Genomic DNA, 20,740 nt, shown 5'->3' with positions numbered 1-20,740 from the left:
AAATAACCTCTGTGGTTTAGAGCTAAAAAGTACTTACTTAATCAATATCTTTGCATAGCCAGAGGTCCTAATCCTAACTAAAGCCCCTTCTCCCACTACGCAACCATTGGTCGCATAATATAAATATTTGACAAGTCAACGAAGATCGCGTCGAAGACCCCTTTTTATACGCGATCATGGGTTGCGTCGCAGTCGCGTCGCTTGAGAGTCGCGTAGTGGGAGAAGGGGCTATTCGAGGTAGGTCCAACTGTTGTCCAACTAGACTAGAGCTATCGTCTGTGGCGGACAAACGTTGAACTTTATTTATTACCAATATGGGTTGATTTTGGAATGCCTCACCCCAGACTAACTAACAACAGCTGTAGGTAAGTACCTACTACCATTATTATTATCAAGTACTTACTTATCTCATAATTATTGTCTATGCACGGGACTTTACTTCGTAGTTAGTGATTTTTACATCGTGTAAGTAGGTAGATAAGTCCTTGTAGGTAGGTACAAGCTCTGTCTTCTCTTTGGCACAGAAATAGCAAAATTTGATCGTGTTTACCTCCTCCTAATGCTGGCATCCCACTTGGCTATTCGTATTTGTTATTTATTTTAATATTTGCTGTATTTGGCGATCATGCTAAGCAAATAGGCAATACATTTTTGCCGTAAGTATTTATTATTGTGAGATAATTTTGGCGAATATACTGACCACACAATGACATGGTCGTTTTGGCAAATACGAAAATGGGATAGCTCCTGAGGATAGCTCTATGGGTCGCGGACCGCAAGAATGGAAAAGCTTGTAGATAAATCTGCCACTTCCGTTTCCGCTTCAAGGAAAGCTCCATATTGTTGCGTTTAGTTTAGATTTAGATCAATCGCGAATAACAAAAAAGAAATTATATACCCAAAATAAATAGTAAAATTTAAACTGTATATTTATTTTATTCTCAACGTAGCTTTGCAGGAGTTTGCATGCGTATTATAATAAAAGGTGTATTATTTCCAAAATCTAAACGCGCCAATGACAATATGATAAACAGCTGACTGTCATTTATATGTCATCTTGACATTTGTGTATTTTCTTCAAGTTCAAATTCTACTTCTACGCAAATTTTCCGACTGAATTTTACGAAATGGCTTTACGAAGGCCAATATACAGGCTGCTGAGTTCAGGCAGGAGCACCAGGGCTCGCCAAGTGCGCGCTGTCCACGCCGACACCGCCAGTCATGACGACAACAAGGCCAAACAAACGCATTTCGGCTTCCAAACAGTCGATGAACATGAGAAGTGGAAGAAAGGTTATTTTACTACATAATATCATAGTTATTATTGAGATAACCAGGTTAAATGTGGACGGTAGGATGTTTGGCAATAAATAGTGGTTGGAATTTTATGTAAATCATAACATAACCTATAAATAAATTCTTGTGTAATATCGCCATAGAGGAGGACCACTACCGAATAGCCGGTAAATGGTTCAATGAAGAAGGTCAAGGGCAGAGTCATGGAGTATTGTGGCATTCCCTGGTAGGGGCCATGTCCAGCAGTAGAATTGATTGGCTGGTTGATATTTACAGTGTCACAAACTTATCTGTTCTGGTGAGAGCGAACTAAATTGATTTATATCTGATTACTTACTAATGAATTAGATATTGATAAAGATTAGATGAGTTCCATAAAACTGCAAGAGCGAATTACCACTACTGGCAAACATAAAAAGTTATGGAATGAAGAAATATTACACATTTACGCGAGCTGTCACCGGAACAGATAAGTTTGTGGCACTGTATGTTAAATTACTATCACCCTTGTACAGTCAACCAAGGAGAATAGATCCACAAGTGCTAACAGTTTGTGAAAAATCTAGAACCCCTGTATTTTAATATGAAACTTTTTAATGCCGGAATAACTTTTTACCACATTTGCTGACTGCACTAGCTTAAATCTTTGAACATGTATCTATACCCTTAAATCTCCTATGTTGCAGTACATGAAGTGTTTGAGACAGTGGCTGGGAAGTATGACCTGATGAATGATGCCATGTCACTGGGTATCCACCGAGTGTGGAAGGACATCTTCATGCAGAGACTGGCACCGCTGCACGGGACCAAGCTGCTTGATGTTGCTGGGGGCACAGGTATACTGTTTGCCACTTTTCTCTGTTATTTATTTTAGTAACTTAAATGTTGACTAGTTAACTGGTAATAGAGGTAGGTCCTCTCACTCCTTCAATTTGTTAAAGAACCATAAAGGTAAAAAAAATACTTACTATAAATGGGTTATATGCACAAATGTTCCATTCTATAGAGCCAGGTACTGGTACTTACACCCCCATGGACATTAGAAAACATTGATGACCTTAAAATAACACAGAAGTAAAGATGCTGATAGCGTACATACAAATATCTAATTTGAAGTTTTTAAATAATATGTTCAAAAGGATATTTTATAAATATAATAAGACTAATACATACATTATGTATCTATTCCACATACCTCAATAATTAAAACTAACTCAATATTCCAGGAGACATAACATTCAGATACCTCAACTACCTGAAGAATCTCGGTCCAGCACCCGCGAACAAGCGCAGCCAAGTGACCGTCTGTGACATCAACCAAGCCATGCTGGATGTGGGCAAGGCCAGGGCCCAGAGGTGAGACACCTGACACATGCCAACATTATACAATATACAGGGTGTTGTATTCATGAAAACTCAGCGTTACCAAAGCTATAGTGAGTTCTTAGTGCATTGATAATTAGAAGTCAGTTTATGGTAGAAACATGAGTTGGTTAGCAGCAATGTACCAAATGCTTATTCTTCTGATGTTTGAAACATAAAAGCTAGACTAGGATTTGTCACCTTGGCTAAACAATGGCTTGGCTAGTCAGATTAGGGTCATTCGCTGACTGCCCAGAGCTTATATCATTAACCGGTGATACGTCACTCGAAAAGGCTCCCTACCTTATTCAACATCGTTTTAGTAACGCTGAGATGCCATGAATACGGCACTAACACACCATTATGTCCTATCTGTGCCAACAATCTATCCTCAACCTTGTTGCATGTTTGTTTGTGTTCAAATTATTTAATAGGTCAGTGTCAGTGGTATCAGTTTATGGCCATTTCATTGTTGGTTTGATTTCTAATTGATTGGTAGTTTTCTTGCCAGATATAGTTTATAGATTGTTCTTTTATTGATTCAATAATTAAATATGGACATCTTTTTTTTATTCTCCTCTTACTAGGTACAACTAGGTCTAGGTATATACCTACAACTACTTAGCTGCTTTCATAGAATAGAATATTGCTTTGTTGTACACCACATAAATAAGACGTACACAAAACATATTTATAGACAAGACTAATGTACAATAGGCGGGCTTATCTCTGAGAGCGATCTCTTACAGACAACCTTTCAGTGTATTGTGATAACATTTTCCGCGTAACAAACAAGCGTATCTCGATACTCCCTCCTACCATCCTATTGCTCATGACAGGTTAATGCCACATTCACATCCAGGCTAGGCTACACGGCGGAGTCAGGCGCTGACATCCAGTGGATGTGCGGCGACGCGGAGAGCCTCGCCCTGCCCGACGACTCCTACTCCGCATATACCATCGCCTTCGGGATACGGAACTGCACGCATGTTGATAAGGTGAGACCTAAAATCATCTTTAGCATTCGTATGTCGCCAGTGCTTACTTTGAAGCGCCCTCAGGCTCAGGCGATAAACTCGTTTAAAGCGAGTTGATCATTCTGTCAACCCAAAATTATATCCTATCATACCTAAGTCCAGCACTGATGAAATATGACTGGGATCCAACTATCAATTAGTTAACTTACTGATTATACCTACAGGTATTAGAGGAAGCGTACCGCGTGCTAGCCCCGGGAGGCCGCTTCATGTGTCTGGAGTTCAGCCAGCTGCCCAACCAGCAAATGCAGTGGTCAGTAGTCTTCTTACATAATAGTAGCTTGGTGGAACCGAGAGGACGGCAAGAGTAGAAAGCAGGTAAAGAAATAATATGAAAATAGCGGCCGTTACAGAAGAGGGAGTAGGAAGGAGTATTGGGAGTCCTACGAATAGGGGAAAATTGCATGAGAAAGTCTACCATTTTCATATTGTTTCTTTACCCGTGGGTGAATTGATATAGGAGGCTGAAGTTTCCGCTAAATGGCTAGGTGGCGACACTGTCTTTGGATATGGCCTGAAAATCCTACCGTCACCGGTTGATGCATGTATAGTCTGTTTTTTAATCTCAGATACTAAATTGACAGATTCTAAACGGTTCATCTACAGTCGATTTTCCCCGCGAGTGTTCTATTACATATTTTTTTCCTCCTATTCCCCTCAGGTTATACGACCAGTACTCGTTCCAAGTGATCCCAGTGCTGGGGCAGCTGCTCGCGGGGCAGTGGAAGCCGTACCAGTACCTCGTCGAGAGCATACGACAGTTCCCCAACCAGGTGAGTGGTTTAATCGGAAGTTATTGTTATACGTGCGAAAAAGAAAAGAAATTGATACCTATTAAGAGGGATAGCGTGAGTTAATCTGTCTTTAAAATTGTTTCTTTATTCGCACGATTTATAAGTACCTAGCTTGTCTGTGAAAAAAAAACAAAGGGTAGATTTGCAGAATTTAAGGGTGACTTGCATAACAAAGTTAAACATATTTATATCTATATATCTATGACCTCTTGCTCTGACAGTATAATGTCAGAGCAAGAGGCAAACTATTTAATTTTGATTAACTTTGTTGTGCAAGACGCCCTAAATTGTGGTTTCTGTAAGCGATAAAGTGCTTACAACAAAGCAGCGCCACTTTCATAAAACGAATGTTGCAAAAAGGAAATGGCATTTCTACACTGAGCAATGGCATACCTGATTGAATTCTTGAAGATCTAGATTAGATCTAGGACTACGGCAATGCTGCATCATTTAGCTTACATAAAGTACCTATTAATTTATAATTTCCAGGAAAAGTTCAAATCAATGATTGAAGAAGCAGGGTTCCGCCAAGTGACTTATGAGAACCTCACATTTGGGGTTGTCGCCATCCACTCCGGATTCAAGATATAACCCCAGTTAGAAGACTCCTGATGAAGACCTACTTATATCATCATGAACTAATTTATAATTTAGTTACCTATTTATCTATTGTTATGTAATGGATGTTTATAATAAGATTAAATAAATTGTTTTACAAAGTATTACTATTTTTCAGTTACAAGCATATTTTTGTAGGGTTTTGGTGTAAATAAAACAGAAATTCTAATTTAAAAGAATTTATTGTAGTCCATCAAACTGTTGGTCTTTGGAATGCACATCCAGTTTCACTAAATTACATTAAATCGTCACACATTACAACTATGATATCAATGTCAACAGCTCCATCTGTTCTAGGCTACAACTTTGTGATTTAATATTGAGTTCATTACACAACAGTACAAGAATATTCACAAACAGTGATAATACATTTAAAACTTTACATTGTCCTTTCGTAGTTACAGTCCGCGATACGTCAAAGGATATAAAAATATGGAAATATAAACTTGTCGGATTCAGTCTTCGAACTAGTGAGTATGCGCGGTCTAGAGAAAGCTTAAAGCATGCTCCACAGTACATGTTAGGTCTAGATCTAGTACCTCAACGCGTAGGCACCACGCATTGCTATCAAGACTTGATTACAATGCGCTAGCACCTACGCCGAGGTGCGGCCCGCTAGCAAACTACACTTTATTTATTGCTTTTTATACGCAACATGATTGACTAACATCGTCGCCAACTATTTAACGCCAAAGGCGTGCGTTCGCTGAAGTAAGGCAAAGTGTACTGAGCTGTGGGCCGAGCGAAGCCCTACGACGAGGAGACATCGAGAAGCCACGTCGGTGTCAGTAAAAGAGGGTCTCAAACAAACATTAATGTCTCGGCTCGAGAGCGTGCACTCAACAATATTATTTTGGCAATAATTTCAAAAAGCATACCCTTGGGTCCGTGATCGTCTAGAGGCGGTCCGTCCCGGGTTCCGTCCGCTACGGACAGGCGGCTGTCCGGTCTATCCTTTATCCGTATCCTTATCCAGCGACGATCCTACCGAGCCTGACTCTCACGGCGCCAAGACATCCGACCGCCCAACAGTGTCAGTGGATGAAACAAAAGAAAATACATTTAATTATATCGACGCATCACGAGCGTGAACCAGGTCGACCGCGGCGCCCCCTGCCGGGCGCTCGCTACACTACTTATCACTTACAATACGGGGTCAGAAACGTTCTAAGATATCGTTCAAAACTCACGAACACGATCACTATAGGTATTGCTCTGAAAATGCATTAGAAAAGAACAACCTTACGTAAGCGACGCCTGGAAAAAGGCGTCGTAAAAATAGGAGAAACAAGGCAACGTTAAAAAGTTAGGGCATTATCGGAGGGTAGATCTAGAACCTTCCTTGACCCCGGGGGCGCTCGCTACTCCGCCGCCGCCGCCGCCGCCGCGCCGCCGTCAGCTGTCGATCAAACCATCCTCAGTTAGCTTATCCGTCGGCATCCGCCCTGTCTCCACACTATCCATCCAGAGAATCCACTTCAGAGTCCTTCCGATCCTTCGCTACGTCAAGGGAGCGACCGGGAATCGAACCCGGCCGCGTTGGGGGTCCATCCGTATCTTACCAGTCCAGTCCTTGAATAAATCCATCCTTTTATCCTTTGTGCTCTGGGAATCGAACCCAAAATGAAAATGTTAAATCCGTTACGTTAAGTCCGTGACAATCCGTCCAGTCCAGTGGGCTGTGCGGGGATCGAACCCTGAAGGTTTCATGATCCTTTTTTATTTAATCCTTTAGATCCCGTCATTTCGGAGCACATCTAAATACAAAAATTTCGATTATTATTATGATTGACAAAGTTTTTAGAAGTTACAAAATAATAAGGATGAATTTATAGCAATTGTTATGTTTCAATAAAATATAGAAGTTATTTAAAACTGGACGTTATTTTTTAAAGTGGGGTTACACATTTAATGGGACACAAGCAGATAAATTTTGCACTTATTATTATAGTTGTAGCAATGATTAGCCAAACAAAAACACAGTGTAATGATAAAATACAGTGGTAAATCATTGCTACACATTTTATTTTTGGGAGATGCATAGAATAGTAATGTAGTTTTACACCGACCAAAAACATTTGAGCGACAAAGATTTTTGGTCAGAGTTACTTTAAAAAATCCTTATAGCATGTCATGTGAGGAATATGGTATATTCCACAAAATGAAACTACATAAACCAGTGACAAAAAAGTATTAAAATTGGGCATTTTATAAAAATGAAATTCGATAGGTATGTAACTCCTGTGCAATACGCACAATGGATCTTGAATTCTCGGTGTATTTAATATGTTTAATAACTCATTATTTTGATGCTGAATGCAGGTATGCGAGATAGCTGGCAATAACACGATGTATCTTTGAAAATATAATTTTACATTAGAGTAAATAAAAGACTTGACAGGGTTATCCATTGCGCGTACTGAATACACAGTATAGAAGTGGAATAGCTTAGAAAGCAACCGACAACGACTGCCAGTTAAAAACATGATTTCACAGTTTTAAAGTGAACGACCGCTAATAATTGATTTAAGCTACCATTATCACAAGATAGTTGGGTTAGGCATACACTACGTTAAAATCTTAACAGTCTTTGTGAGTAATCCTTGCAGATGGACCACATTTATCGCCACGGAATTCTCTTAAGCCGTTTATTACCACACGACAAAAATATTCCAATTATTCTAGGATGTAAAGTGACAAGTCAATAATATTGACTCAATATGCTTGCCAAGTGCCTCCGCGCCGGCCAAGTGCTTCTTTCATTCTGTCACAAGACTCGTCTAAACTTCCGTTTTCTACGATCAAATGTGTCGCTAACCCTTATTTCTTCAATAAGTGATCTGTAATTCTGCGTGACTCAGGCGATATTACATGCGTTCGACAAAATTAACGTCTTCGTTGGCATCAAACATCAATAGCTCGCTCTGAACCTGCCCTATTGGGGGTGGAGGATGAGCACAAAATTTTATTTTGAAAAACTGTAGACTGATTATTTTATTCGCTAGTACGGAAGTTTAGCGTGACTGAAATACACTTTAGGACTCCTCATATTCCGTGGTCGATAAATGTATTCTTTTCCTGACGCTGCGTTGAATGGACAAACTTAGCCGATGCCAGTCACAGAGCTGTTTTCTTTTGTTTTTCCATATTGTAACCGTCAAAATAGCTCCTCTACAACGCTTAGGATGTCCGCTCGACGCAGTCAAGCTCTAGTCGACAAATTAGATAGACACAGAAGACAATCATATATTCTTTACTTTTCATGCCTACTCTCGGTGGAATGCCTTTTCGTAGCACTCGAGCTATCACTGCTATCTTGGTCGGAGATATCGTATCCGTGCGCAGTGTCTATGTGTATGCAGATTAATTTCTGAATCTACACTATTTTGTGTCCACTATTTTGTGCTATGTATTGTAAAATATAGCACGAGTCTTATGACGTTTGATTGTCAGATCCTGGTAAATAAAATTTATTTTCCATTGAAAACGAACAAATTAATAATAAAATTTATGGATTGGACACAGCTCAGCTGTCACAAGGCTCTCGCTATATTTTGCCATGTACAGTACAATGTGCAGTGTAGTACTCACGTGGTCAATAGGCGTGGTGCTCCCGCGAGCGCGAGCGGCTGTAGGAGCGCCGCACGGGCGAGTAGGTGGGCGAGCCGCGCCGCCGCGGGGAGTAGGAACGAGACCTGGGGGGAATAGGTTTTATTAGTACAAAGAACTTTACGGACACCTTCTTCTTTCTCCTGCCCTCTTCCCAGTTCAGCTGGGGTCAGCTGTATACGGACAGTAGGTAGGTATATACATATATTTTTTTACTGTACTGAACTGACTACCTCCTGCTAAGTTGAGCTACTGCGCAGTTAAAAGAACCCGGCGGAGGCATGGTATTGTATGGAAATCTGCTCTACTACTACTACAGGATCCGGGTGTCTGCAGAAAGCAGCAGATGCCATACATCCCGCGGGAATTCACAAGATTTCACGCCGTCGAATATTGTGTGTGTGATTGTGTATGTCATTGGCTGCTGTTGCCACCAGCGGCCGCTGCACGGGATCGTTATCACCAATTACAGCGCCATATTTATGGCGATTCGCGATATAGTGATGTTTATCTTATAGAAAGCCAGGTTATAGAAAGTAGATACCGACCTGTCACGGTCGCGGTCGCCGCCACCCCCGCCGTAGCGGTCGCCGCTGCCGCCGCCGTAGTCCTCTTTCACACGGATGTATGTTACTTCTCCCTGTAGACAACCATAACAATATTTCCATTAGCTATTGCATAGGCGACCAATCACTCCCAAAGAGCTTTTAGAGAGCTTTAGCGTAGGTGGCACCACATATAATTTCCTTAGCCAGGTCATTTGCCCCCCTAAATTTGATTATTACTGCCACGTATGCAGGTACGACCATTTTTCGCCAGTATTATGTATTAAGAATTAGGGATCACACAGGAACCCAGGATAAATATGAGTAACCCTCTGCATAACAGTCGACTTTCTAAGTTTGATTAGAAAGTCGTCTTTTTGTTGGTTTCTCTATTGGTATCTATCGTCATTATACATTTCATAATGCTATTTGACTCCTCCAGTACGAATAGACACTATGAGGATTTTATAAGACGCCCCTGCCCAACGTACCTCGTGGCTACGGAACCTCGAGTCGTCCAGCTTCTTGACGGCGTACTTCATGTCCTCGTGCCGCAGGAACTCCACCACCCCGGAGCCGTCCTTGAACGTGTCGGCGAAGCACACGTCACCGGCCTCACGCATGTGATCCTGTGGAGTAATGGATGGTTATTGTTACTACTGATAACGCCACCTATTGCGTAATTTCCAAGGTAGAAAATTTATATTTGAGTGTTTAGTTTAATCAAAGAAGGATAGTATTACCTACATATATTCTATTTATTTGGCACTGAGGAGAGAGTGTGTGGATTTGTGCATGAGCCTTTGCTTTGTGGGACATGTAAGGAGGGTATAGAGAAAAGGTTCTAGATTTTGTGGAGGCCTCTAATGCCTTTTGTAGAGTGAATACCGAGATAAAATAGTAGCTTCTAGCACGCAGGGATTATGTAGCATTACCTATATTATGTTTTTTTTTCTTAAAATGATCAGTTAGTTTCGGAGCCTCCACTTTTTCTATTTATAATATTAGAGTAGGTGTAGATATTATGACAACATTGTGTGTGGGATGCGAATACTTCCGCTACTAACAACGATAGTAAATATGGCCATGTCTGAATAGACATTTGTTCTATGGTTTAGAAAAGTGTGCCGTGTTTTTAGAATTGGTATTAGAAGTAAGGACATGGTTTATGGATTGAAAAGAACGTTTATCTATAAATAAAAACTTCGATCTGAAATCACAGTCTGTACCTATACACCTACAATTATTATACAGTACATAATAGATGATCAAAGGGTATTCATTGGTATTCGAGGCGCAATGTAAACGCCAAGTGACCTAGATAACATTTATCGATTATAAAACGGTACTGTACAATGCCTTCCCTACCTATACATCGCCATCAGAATTAAATAACGCGGGTAGAAATCATCAATAATTATTTAATTGCCTATTAGGGATCGTTTTGGCAGCGAGTAGACAAGTAGGAAATGATACATGGACGGTGTAATAGCTTCTTAATAACCTGTGCACTTAGACATAAATCGTTTAGGGCTAACTTTATTAATAGCTTACATTAGCCTAAGGTCTATGAAATTATACGTGTCCTTGGAAGACTGATCTAGTGTCATGCGTGTTTATATCATGGTGGTTAGCCATTTTGAAGAAGGCTACTTGTTCTATGAAATTATAAATATGTTCTTGGAAGACTGATCTAGCGTCATGCGTGGTTAGCCATTTTGAAGAGGGCTATTAATGTGGATGGATGCTGCTGTGGACATCACTGCATCGGCCTAATGGTAAACCTAGATGTCCTCGATAGTCTATTTAGATGTATATTTATCTGAATTACCAAAAAAGGTACATTATTCATGATAGAAAGATTCTTAGGAAGCAATATACAATGGGGATCACGCCTCACCACAACACGAGGACGTAACTTAAAAAGGAGCATGGACTACCACAAGCTTAACGCCCTGACAACTTGTGAACCAACATACTGGCCCACTGACCCACAAAAACTCCCAGATCTGTTGGACTTCTTCATCTACAAAGGCGTGCAGACTCACTTTCTGTCAGTAGAAAGCTGCCATGACTAATCCTCGGATCATACACCAGTCATAGCGACTCTGAGCTATACCATTATTGAACGTCCCGTCAATCCGTACCTGTGCAACAATCACACAGATTGGGAAAACTTCAGGAGACATCTTAATGATAACTTAAATCTCAAACTTTGTCTGAAAAGTGAAGATGATATAGATACTGCCACCGAACATATCATAACATCCATTCAAAGAGCAGCATGGGCAAGTACTCCATCCCAGAAGGAATCATCTAATAATAAAGCACACTCCAATCTTCCGTTTATTGTAAAGCAGAAAGTTTTAGAAAAACGTAGACTTCGACGCATTTGGCAGAATAGCCGGCATCCAGCAGATAAACGGGAATACAACAAGTCAGCTGCAAGCCTCAAAAGGTTTCTTGTGGAAATAGAAAATGAAACATTGCAACAGCGCTTAGAAAACTTGACAGCCAAAACTCCAGCAAAAGTTGAAAACTCCCTGTGGCAAACTGTCAAATCAAGAAACAAACCACAACTGGCTCAACATCCCCTAAAAACGGATCGTGGCACGTGGGCAAAAACGGACCCCGAAAGAGCTGAAGCCTATGGCTTATTCCTAAGTGATGTGTTCCAACCGAACAGCAGCATGGGAACAGAGACATTAGATGAAGAAGTTAGAAAGTTTCTTGAATCTGACCTACAACTCAGTCTGCCCTTACAACACTGCACACCGACAGAGGTCCGGAATACAATAAAACTACTGGAACTAAAAAAGGCACCAGGATTTGATCTTATAACAGCAGAGATACTAAAACAACTTCCTAAAAAGGCAATAGTATTCATAACCACACTGTTCAATGCTATATTGAGAATGTCATACTTTCCTCGTGTATGGAAAGTTTCCCAGATAAAAATGGTACCTAAACCTGGGAAGCCTCCGCACCTGACTTCCTCGTACCGGCCAATCAGCTTGCTACCAGTGCTATCAAAAGTACTAGAAAAAATTATCAGTGCTCGATTAAATCAAAGCCTTAAAGACGCCAGTACTATCCCTGACCACCAGTTTGGGTTTAGAAAAAACCATGCGACTGTTGAACAAGTACACAGGGTCTGCGAACACATTAGGGAAGCTCTGGAATGTAAGAAGTACTGCTCAGGAGTATTTTTGGATGTTCAACAAGCCTTTGACAAGGTTTGGCATAATGGCCTGCTGTACAAGTTGAAAAAGTCACTGCCCCACAACTTGTACCTACTACTCAAGTCATCATACTTAGAACATCGCATATTTTATGTCAAGATTAATGACTCAGTCTCAGAGTTCTACGAGATCAATGCAGGAGTTCCTCAAGGCTCAGTGCTGGGACCGTCGCTGTACCTACTCTATACTGCTGATGTGCCTGAATCAGACAATGTGATGACCGCTACCTTTGCAGACGATACCGCTGTTCTTGCTTCGGATGAAAATAACAATTTGGCATCTGAAATTTTACAGAGCCATTTAGATAAAGTTAATGAATGGATGAAAGATTGGCGAATAAAGGCTAGCGCAACTAAGTCGAATCATGTCACATTTACCTTGAGGAAACAAGACTGCCCTCCAGTGAAACTTGGAAACGAAGTGCTCCCCCATCAATCTACTGTAAAGTACCTGGGCTTCCACTTAGACAGGAAACAAACTTGGAAATGCCATATTCAGAAGAAAAGAGACGAGCTAAATCAGAGATACCGATCACTGGAGTGGCTTATGGGTAGGAAATCTAGACTATCACTCGAAAATAAATTGTTGATTTACAAAACAGTCCTGAAACCCGTGTGGACCTACGGTATTCAACTGTGGGGAACAGCAAGCCAAACAAATATTGAAATCCTACAAAGATTTCAAAACGGAGTACTCAAAGCCATAGTAAATGCACCCTGGTTCACCAGAATGGATGAGGTGCATGAATATTTGAAAATGCCTACCGTGAGAGGAGGTTGCAAAACTTACAAGAACCTACCGAGACAGGATTGTAAATCACCCAAACAAACTGGCCACTGACCTTACCAGTAATGTACCCACCAGAAGACTAAAAAGAAAAAATATCTGGGATAACATAGACCTATAATACATTAAGAAGGCAACCTGACAATGGGAGGGTATGCCTGCAAAGCCAAATAAACAATGAAATGAACTGCTTATGGTTATATTAAACCGATCGCAAGTTGGCAAACAAAATATGAAAAAAAAAGAAAAAAAAAAAAAGCAATATGGAGCGTGGGGTGCTTCGCACCCCGCTGAACCAACAACCTTGAGGTAGGCTGGATCCATGAAATCCACACAGGCTGATGAAAATTCAAGCCTCACTCACCTTAAGATCCTGCCACGACCCCGACGGTGGCAGCCCAGTCACCATCACCCGGTACTCCGACCTCCTGGCCGGTGGTCCTCTTCCCGCGCCCCTCGCGAACCGCTCGCCGCCGCCGCCGCGCCCCCCGCGCCCGCCGCCGCCCCCGCCGCGGGGGAACTCCACGCGGAGACGGTAGCCGTCATAGTCGTAGCCGTCACGGGCGCGCACCGCGTCGTCCGCGTCTCTGAGGGGTGAAATGTATGGATTGCAGATTCAAAAGTTGCAGAACTATGGTTTAGCCACTAAAGAGGACACCCCGTACTCTCTACTAGAGGCTTTGTCTCGGGTCTCGACAAAACTATTTACTATTAAAACTACTGGCGAGAGAGCTTCACTATCGTATTTGCTAGTCTCGTGCAGTTTTGCGAGAGCCTGGAGCGCACTTTAAGTTGAGCAAACACGGTCAGAAGAGATCATCATAGTACCTACCTAAACCCAGATATTCATAGCTAAAGTACCTACATACAAATGGGGAGGTAGGGGTAAAATAAGGTTTTTAAAAATAGGCAATGCGAACTTAATCTAATGAATATAGATAGACCAAAGACGGTAAGGTAGTGGCTGCACCACAGATTCAACCTGCTCCAGCAGTAAACTGCATTGTAGTGTTGATGCCGTAATGTTGTGACGATGATAAATAGTTTTTCAAATTTTACCATGTTCTTGAAATTATTATCTATCAAATCAATCACTATTGGGGCTAAACGCTAAAATTAGAACCGATCAAAAAGCACAACAATCGAAAACGTTTAAGTGCCTATAATTAGAAGTCCCAACTGAACCTTGGTGCTGGGTCTTTGTGGCCGTGACCATGGGCCATTTGAGATCAAGAGTGACTTCCTAAAGGTTGGTGCCAAGAGTGTGTAGATACCATCCCCACCAGTGGTGAAGTAGGCCAGTGGGACAGTGGGGCAAATCCTCAGTCAACCGCCGGCTCTAGTAACATCAGGACGCATTTTACCACCACCACGGTAAATATTAACAGTGTGCCACTAGTGATTCTAACGTGTCATTGTGTGTGGTTGATAAAAACTTTAGTGAATATTTTTATTGTTGCTTCTGCTAATTTTGCTTTGACGGGATGACGGTTACAACTATGATGGACCCCGAATCCATTGAGTTATTGCTGGAAAAAGTGTCTGATCGACTTGAGAAGTCAACAATTAGGTACTTGAATTTTGTGTGCTATACATTATTATTTGCTTAGTGTTAAGAATTGCTTGCTTATGCTTCATACATGTTGCTTTGATATTACAGGAAACAATACTATTACAATATGTTTGTACAGTAGGGAGATTTCTATTTTATTCCAGGTTTTTATTTCTATAGAATTTATTAATGGGAAGTGTATTGTGGCTCAGTGTTGTCCTGTAGTTGTGATATCAGCTGAAAACCATTGATTTTCCATTGTGTCTTATTTTACTGGATTCAACCAGTTAAGGATCAGCTAGCGAGAGGTCTAGACAAATGCATACTGTCAGGTGCCCTGGCCTAGTAATAGGTACAGCATGCAGTGTGCATTGGATGTCACAAGATAATAGCCAAGATGTTTTTCAATCTTCTTTTGTGTTTGTGACAAATATAATAGCTAGACTAGGGTTTGTCACCATGGAGAAAGGATAGATCAGCCATTTGTCACTGACTGCAAGGGTGTGCCGGAAATAGGGAAATGGTGATTTGTACCCTAAGGAGGCTCCTTTCATCCTCATTACATAATTACTACTAAAATTCTTATGTTTCAATTGAAAAATCAAATCATGTTTTAGGGCCGTTAACCTTTCTTAATTACTGTCACAATGATTTAAATCTGGTTGATAATTTATAAAGCACATTGTCTCTTATCAGGACTGTTACTGTACTTATTTAAGAAAATGTAAGTGTTATCTAAAATAGAATCCTAACTAATATTATAAATGTGAAAGTAACTGTGTCTGTCTGTCTGTTACTCTTTCACGCAAAAACTACTGAACGGATTTGAATGAAATTTGGTATACATACGGTCTAGACCCTGGGAAAGAACATAGGCTACTTTTTATCCCGGAATTCCCACGGGAAAACTTTTTAAGGCGAAGCCAAGCGCGCGGGAACAGCTATCCTAACTAATATTATAAATGCGAAAGCAACTGTGTCTGTCTGTCTGTCTGTTACTCTTTCACGCCAAAACTACTGAACGGATTTGAATGAAATTTGGTATACATACGGTCTAGACCCTGGGAAAGAACATAGGCTACTTTTTATCCCGGAATTCCCACGGGAAAACTTTTTAAGGCGAAGCGAAGCGCGCGGGGACAGCTAGTATCAGATAATTTAGTAAGTGCAAATAGTAATTAACAATATAAATTTAAGTGAATACAAAATATTGATAGTTTGTTGGGTGTCTTATCACAGAAAACGGTCAGTGTGAAGGAAAGGGTGTGCGGGACACACCAATACACACATTTAATAGATTCAACCCTTTAAAATGTAATCATGGTCCCCTACAAAGTTCTTAAGGGGGTTCTATAGGGGGTACCCCTATGAATAAAGGGATATAAGAACCAGAATTGGTACCCCCAACTTTCCAACAATACAAATTCATCTTGGGTATAAAGTTAATGTTGACAGATACCCATACCAAACAAAATACCAGTGTTAATAATTTGGGCAACAGAGCTATGGATGGAGGTACCTAGTATTTCTATGCTTCTCCAGTTTAAGTAACAATAATGCTTAGTTAGGAGTTAGTGACGGCTGCCAACTAAAGTTAAATAGAGGAGAGCGTACCTTGGATCCTCGAACTCGACGAAAGCAAATGGTGGGCCTTTTCTGTTTTTCAGATCGACAAATGTGACTTTGCCGAATTTGTAGAATAAGTCTTGGATATCCTTTGTTCTTATGTCGGGGGGTAGATTACCAACGTATATTCTGCACTCATTTCTGTTACTACCACTTCCTCCACCAGACATGTTGATTAATTATCTATGAAGTAATATTCTCTCAATTTTAATTAAAAACTCGTACAAATTTCTCCCGGCGGCGTTTCAGTTTGACATTTCAAGATGGCGACCGCTAGCCGCGCCGCGACGGAATCGGAAACACAACAACTTTTGACACTTTTGTTTATGGTTTGGGTTCGTTCATAATTAATATTTTTAAAAAGCAAAACTTAGGTTTCCAAGGGTCGATAGCGATTTTTTGGCAAAGTATTAGTTAAAGCTCATACATAAATTAATGATTATTGTTGTAAACACGGGAAACCTTAATGTACAACAGTGGACTTTTATTGCCAGATTGGTAAAATAAACATTTATTATGCTAAACAAGGCCTTTCTTTCAGATTATTTGTTTGCCAGTCTTGAATCTAGGTCTAGACAACTTAATGTTTTTTATTATATTTGCATTAAATGACATTATTTGTAGGTATTCTAAACCTCATTTTGATGTTTTTACTTATAAAGAACGAAGTGCATAATTTTATTTATCGAATACTTTTTAAATTCGGAACGCCGCCGTCTATGGTAAATTTGCGGACTTTAGCTGAAAGAAGCCTGTGAAAGAATCCTCTAGAAAGTAGGCAGAATCTCCGGTATCAAAATCTTTTCGTGATAATTTGTTCTCTTCTCGTAGAAAAACGTGAGTATTGTTATTTATAATCTACTTCTTTGTTATCGTGTATTTAGGACATGTTTCTACAGTGTGGATTATATAGTTTTTATTTTATCTGCAAAATGGGGTGCAATAATGTGTTGGCCCACCGTCGGACATTTCATCAAGTTACAAGTTGAACATCAAATTTCTTTCTATTGATTATACTGGCAGGTTTCTATAGCGATAACCTCTGCAATGATGGATTAGTGTTATCTTTCTGGTCTTTTGTTCCACCCATTTTCCCTTGCTTACATGTTTTTCTATCTATCGGTGTTTGATGACGGGTCTTGCCGCCAGTGCCTCTGTTAGAATTTGCACGCGAAAGCCTTCTGAAGCCAAGTTAGTGTAAAATGATGTGCTTAATTTTAAATGGGTTACGTTTTCTTTGTGTAGCCTGTACTGAAGCAGTGACGGTGTGTTTCACGCAATATTCAGATTTAAAATTTAAAGGGCGCGCGTCGGGAATCCTGGAAAGAGGCTGACCTTTAAATCTATTTATAGACAGATAGAAACGTAAACAAATCAATGATTCTGCTATACGCGGGATACCGTGGGTGCCTATCGGGAAATTCATAGCTTCGATGCACAATGATTGACGTTATTGATAGATGGCAGATAGATAACCTTATGTGAAGTGGACCAAGCAATGACTTGATTCGATAACTGTTGTATTGAATGCTCTGTCTTGCAAAACGCGGTAAAATTATAACTACCCTACATACCAAGAGGATATCAATCTGGCGGTAGTTTGTGTCTACCTCCATATCTACTAATACTGAAAACTTATGAGTTGTTTTGGTTTGTCCACAGAAAACTAGACAAGATGTGCGACCGCAAGGCAGTGATCAAGAATGCTGACATGAGCGAGGAGATGCAGCAGGATGCTGTGGACTGCGCTACGCAGGCCCTCGAGAAATTCAACATTGAGAAGGTAACATTTCCACTTACATTCAAGCTTCAGCACAATATTCACAAGTGAGGTACAGCTGTATAGAAGTCAAGTGAATATTTTACTTGTTCTAATGTAAAATATTAGGTACATACAAATTCTGATAAGATTCTTGTGGTTTCCCTTTCTGTGGTCAAAATTATTCCCCTTTGCAGTATGATTCATAATAATAAAAAAAACATAATTAACTCTTTTCTAAACCTATGTACCTATGCTTCAAAATAATAAAAATAAACATTTTCTTTTCAGGACATAGCGGCCTTCATCAAGAAGGAGTTTGACAAGAAGTACAACCCCACCTGGCACTGCATCGTGGGCCGCAACTTCGGCTCCTACGTGACGCACGAGACCCGCCACTTCATTTATTTCTACCTCGGCCAAGTCGCCATCCTTCTCTTCAAGAGTGGTTAGACTCCATCGCACTCTCTCGCTCTAAATTTTTTGTTGTTAGCGGACGCAGTATTTGTCAAGAAGCAAATGGGACTTCTTCTCTCCAGCGACTCGTCTCATATGTGGATACTACATTCCTACCGTTAGGTAGCCTTAGTTTATGTTGATGTTAGCGAGTGGCTGGGGAGCTTGGGTCCACATCAGTGGGTGAGTGAATGAGGTGTGATTGCTCTGTACAGATAGTCCTCTAGCTTGCGGCGCCTGGCGCGTCGTGGTTCACTCACTGATTCCCCGGCACCTTTGATGTATGTAATATGTGTTAGCTGATATATGTTAAGATTCAATATTGACTCGTGGTAAACATTCACTTCTAGTGTATATTTATATTAAAAGAAATTTTAGTTAATTCCTAGACTTATTACCTAGCATAGAGTAATAGTCATATATGTTAGTACCTAACTAAATTTATTGTTTTTTTAATTTCTTTGTTAATACATTCACTGGAGATATTTTCAATACTTCTAATTATTAAACTTTCTTACAAACCGTACGCTTTGTTTTGTTTTGACCTCAATAGGATGCCTATTAACGATGTATTTAACACTACAGGTAGATCTTGCTGAGTTTGCAGTAGTAACATAACGTTAGGTAGGACTTGAGGGGGTTATGTAGGTCGTCGTTAATTAAGTTAGCTATGGCTGCAAATTGATAATATTAGCCAGGTCTTGTACAAAACTATCCATCGCGCTCCCAAGGATTTTTACATACAATGGGCGCGATGGATCCATACCAAAAAAATATTGTGAACGACACCACAACAGTGGTGTGGTTTAGTGGTGTCGTTTACAATAAATTCCCTGTTAGGTAACTATATTGAATTTAACAATCCAAAGATGAATCTCTAACTAAACTCAATTCGCGCAATATGACTGTCGAAATTCAATTACGAACCCTAGGCTTGAACTTGCGGTTGCACTGGCTACAAAACACCAACATCATCTAGTTGAGGCTAAACGAAGAGCTGCTCTTGGTGCCAGAAGAACCATACTAGACTAATCGATAGTGATGAGTACATTCTGCCGGTAAGTATACCTAATGACCAATCGGTCTAGAATCTAGATCTACTTCTTTCCAATCTCGTTCCTTGGACAAGATTTCTCACCTATGGCTTAATGGGTACTTCATCATCATCATATTCATCATGTCCTCCACACCGTATCCGGCGACGAACAAGATAATAGTGAATTTGTAGTTGCGTTCTACTTACCTACCTAGTACCTATTAACTATACCTACTTCCCTAACTACTAAAGGGGTGGCAAAGTTAACTTTATTGTGTTTCACTACTACTGGACAAAGGGTTCTCCCTGGGGTTTCACCTATTCCTGTCAATGGCCTCCACTTTCCAGGTCCTATACAAGGCGTCTAGGTCATCCAGCATCTTCTGGGTCTGCCCCTGTATACCTATACCAACGCGGCGGCCATTATCGGGGAAAAGCCGAAACCCGCGCACTAGGCAGCTTGGCTGCGCAGCCAGTAAAATATATGGGTATTCGTGGCTGCCTAGTGCGCGGGCTCCTATACAACATCATGGGCCTTACCACAAAAACTTAGACAGTATTTAACAAGTGTTTAGCGCTGTCAAACGCCTACAAAATCTGTCAAATTTCGTTTTAAATACTTGTTAAACAGTGTTTAAAGTTTTTTTGTGGTAGCACAGCATATTATGTTTTACTGGCTGCCGCAACTCTGGCTGCGCAGCCAGGCTGCCTAGTGCGCGGGTGGCCTATGCTTTCCGAAACGTTCGATTCTATAGTTACTCTCTTCCTAATCTTATGCAATTTCCCACCAAGCTGCATGGTTCACAGCGGGTTGATGGGTTCTAGCTAGATGTATAGGTACTTACAAAATATTTATATGATTGATCTTGACATATATGTACTTACCTATAACTACCGCCACCGCTCTTCCTACATAGATAGCTATATCCATGGTGGCCAAAGGTGTTTGAGGTATATCGACAATGCTTGTAGGTAGGTACCTATTGAGATAACTAATCATGCGATTTCGTTACAAAGTAACT

General features: G+C 40.6%; 3 protein-coding genes across 5 annotated transcripts; 2 read left to right on the top strand and 1 right to left on the bottom strand.

Moving 5' to 3' along the window:
* Positions 1-1,070: 1,070 nt before the first annotated feature.
* On the top strand, positions 1,071-5,211 carry LOC105395650 (2-methoxy-6-polyprenyl-1,4-benzoquinol methylase, mitochondrial). Its single transcript, XM_048626207.1, has 7 exons — positions 1,071-1,293; positions 1,983-2,132; positions 2,523-2,652; positions 3,521-3,656; positions 3,860-3,948; positions 4,357-4,468; positions 4,979-5,211. The coding sequence occupies exons 1-7, from the start codon at positions 1,128-1,130 to the stop codon at positions 5,078-5,080; spliced, it is 885 nt and encodes a 294-aa protein (XP_048482164.1). The 5' UTR covers positions 1,071-1,127; the 3' UTR covers positions 5,081-5,211.
* Positions 5,212-5,270: 59 nt separating this feature from the next.
* On the bottom strand, positions 5,271-16,768 carry LOC105395166 (serine/arginine-rich splicing factor 1B). Of its 2 annotated transcripts, none has more exons than XM_048626209.1 (6): positions 16,456-16,768; positions 13,654-13,876; positions 9,753-9,890; positions 9,265-9,356; positions 8,699-8,802; positions 5,271-6,864 (listed from the first exon to the last, which is right to left on the bottom strand). In XM_048626209.1, the coding sequence occupies exons 1-5, from the start codon at positions 16,635-16,637 to the stop codon at positions 8,703-8,705; spliced, it is 735 nt and encodes a 244-aa protein (XP_048482166.1). In that variant the 5' UTR covers positions 16,638-16,768; the 3' UTR covers positions 5,271-6,864; positions 8,699-8,702. The 2 variants fall into 2 exon arrangements, with proteins under 2 accessions (XP_048482166.1, XP_048482165.1); XM_048626208.1 differs by having other exon boundaries at positions 5,271-6,506; positions 16,456-16,767.
* A 381-nt stretch (positions 16,769-17,149) lies between these two features.
* LOC119693867 (dynein light chain 2, cytoplasmic) lies at positions 17,150-19,208 on the top strand. 2 transcript variants are annotated; one of them, XM_038118727.2, is made up of 3 exons: positions 17,150-17,304; positions 18,130-18,250; positions 18,518-19,208. In XM_038118727.2, exons 2-3 carry the CDS (start codon positions 18,143-18,145, stop codon positions 18,677-18,679), a joined length of 270 nt encoding a protein of 89 aa, XP_037974655.1. In that variant the 5' UTR covers positions 17,150-17,304; positions 18,130-18,142; the 3' UTR covers positions 18,680-19,208. The 2 variants fall into 2 exon arrangements, with proteins under 2 accessions (XP_037974655.1, XP_048482167.1); XM_048626210.1 differs by lacking the exon at positions 17,150-17,304 and adding an exon at positions 17,582-17,658.
* Positions 19,209-20,740: the final 1,532 nt, after the last annotated feature.

This window comes from Plutella xylostella, chromosome 16, assembly GCF_932276165.1.
Source record: "Plutella xylostella chromosome 16, ilPluXylo3.1, whole genome shotgun sequence".
NCBI lineage: Eukaryota > Metazoa > Arthropoda > Insecta > Lepidoptera > Plutellidae > Plutella > Plutella xylostella.
Note: the sequence above shows the minus strand (reverse complement) of the source record. Positions and strands in the feature narration are given on the sequence as shown.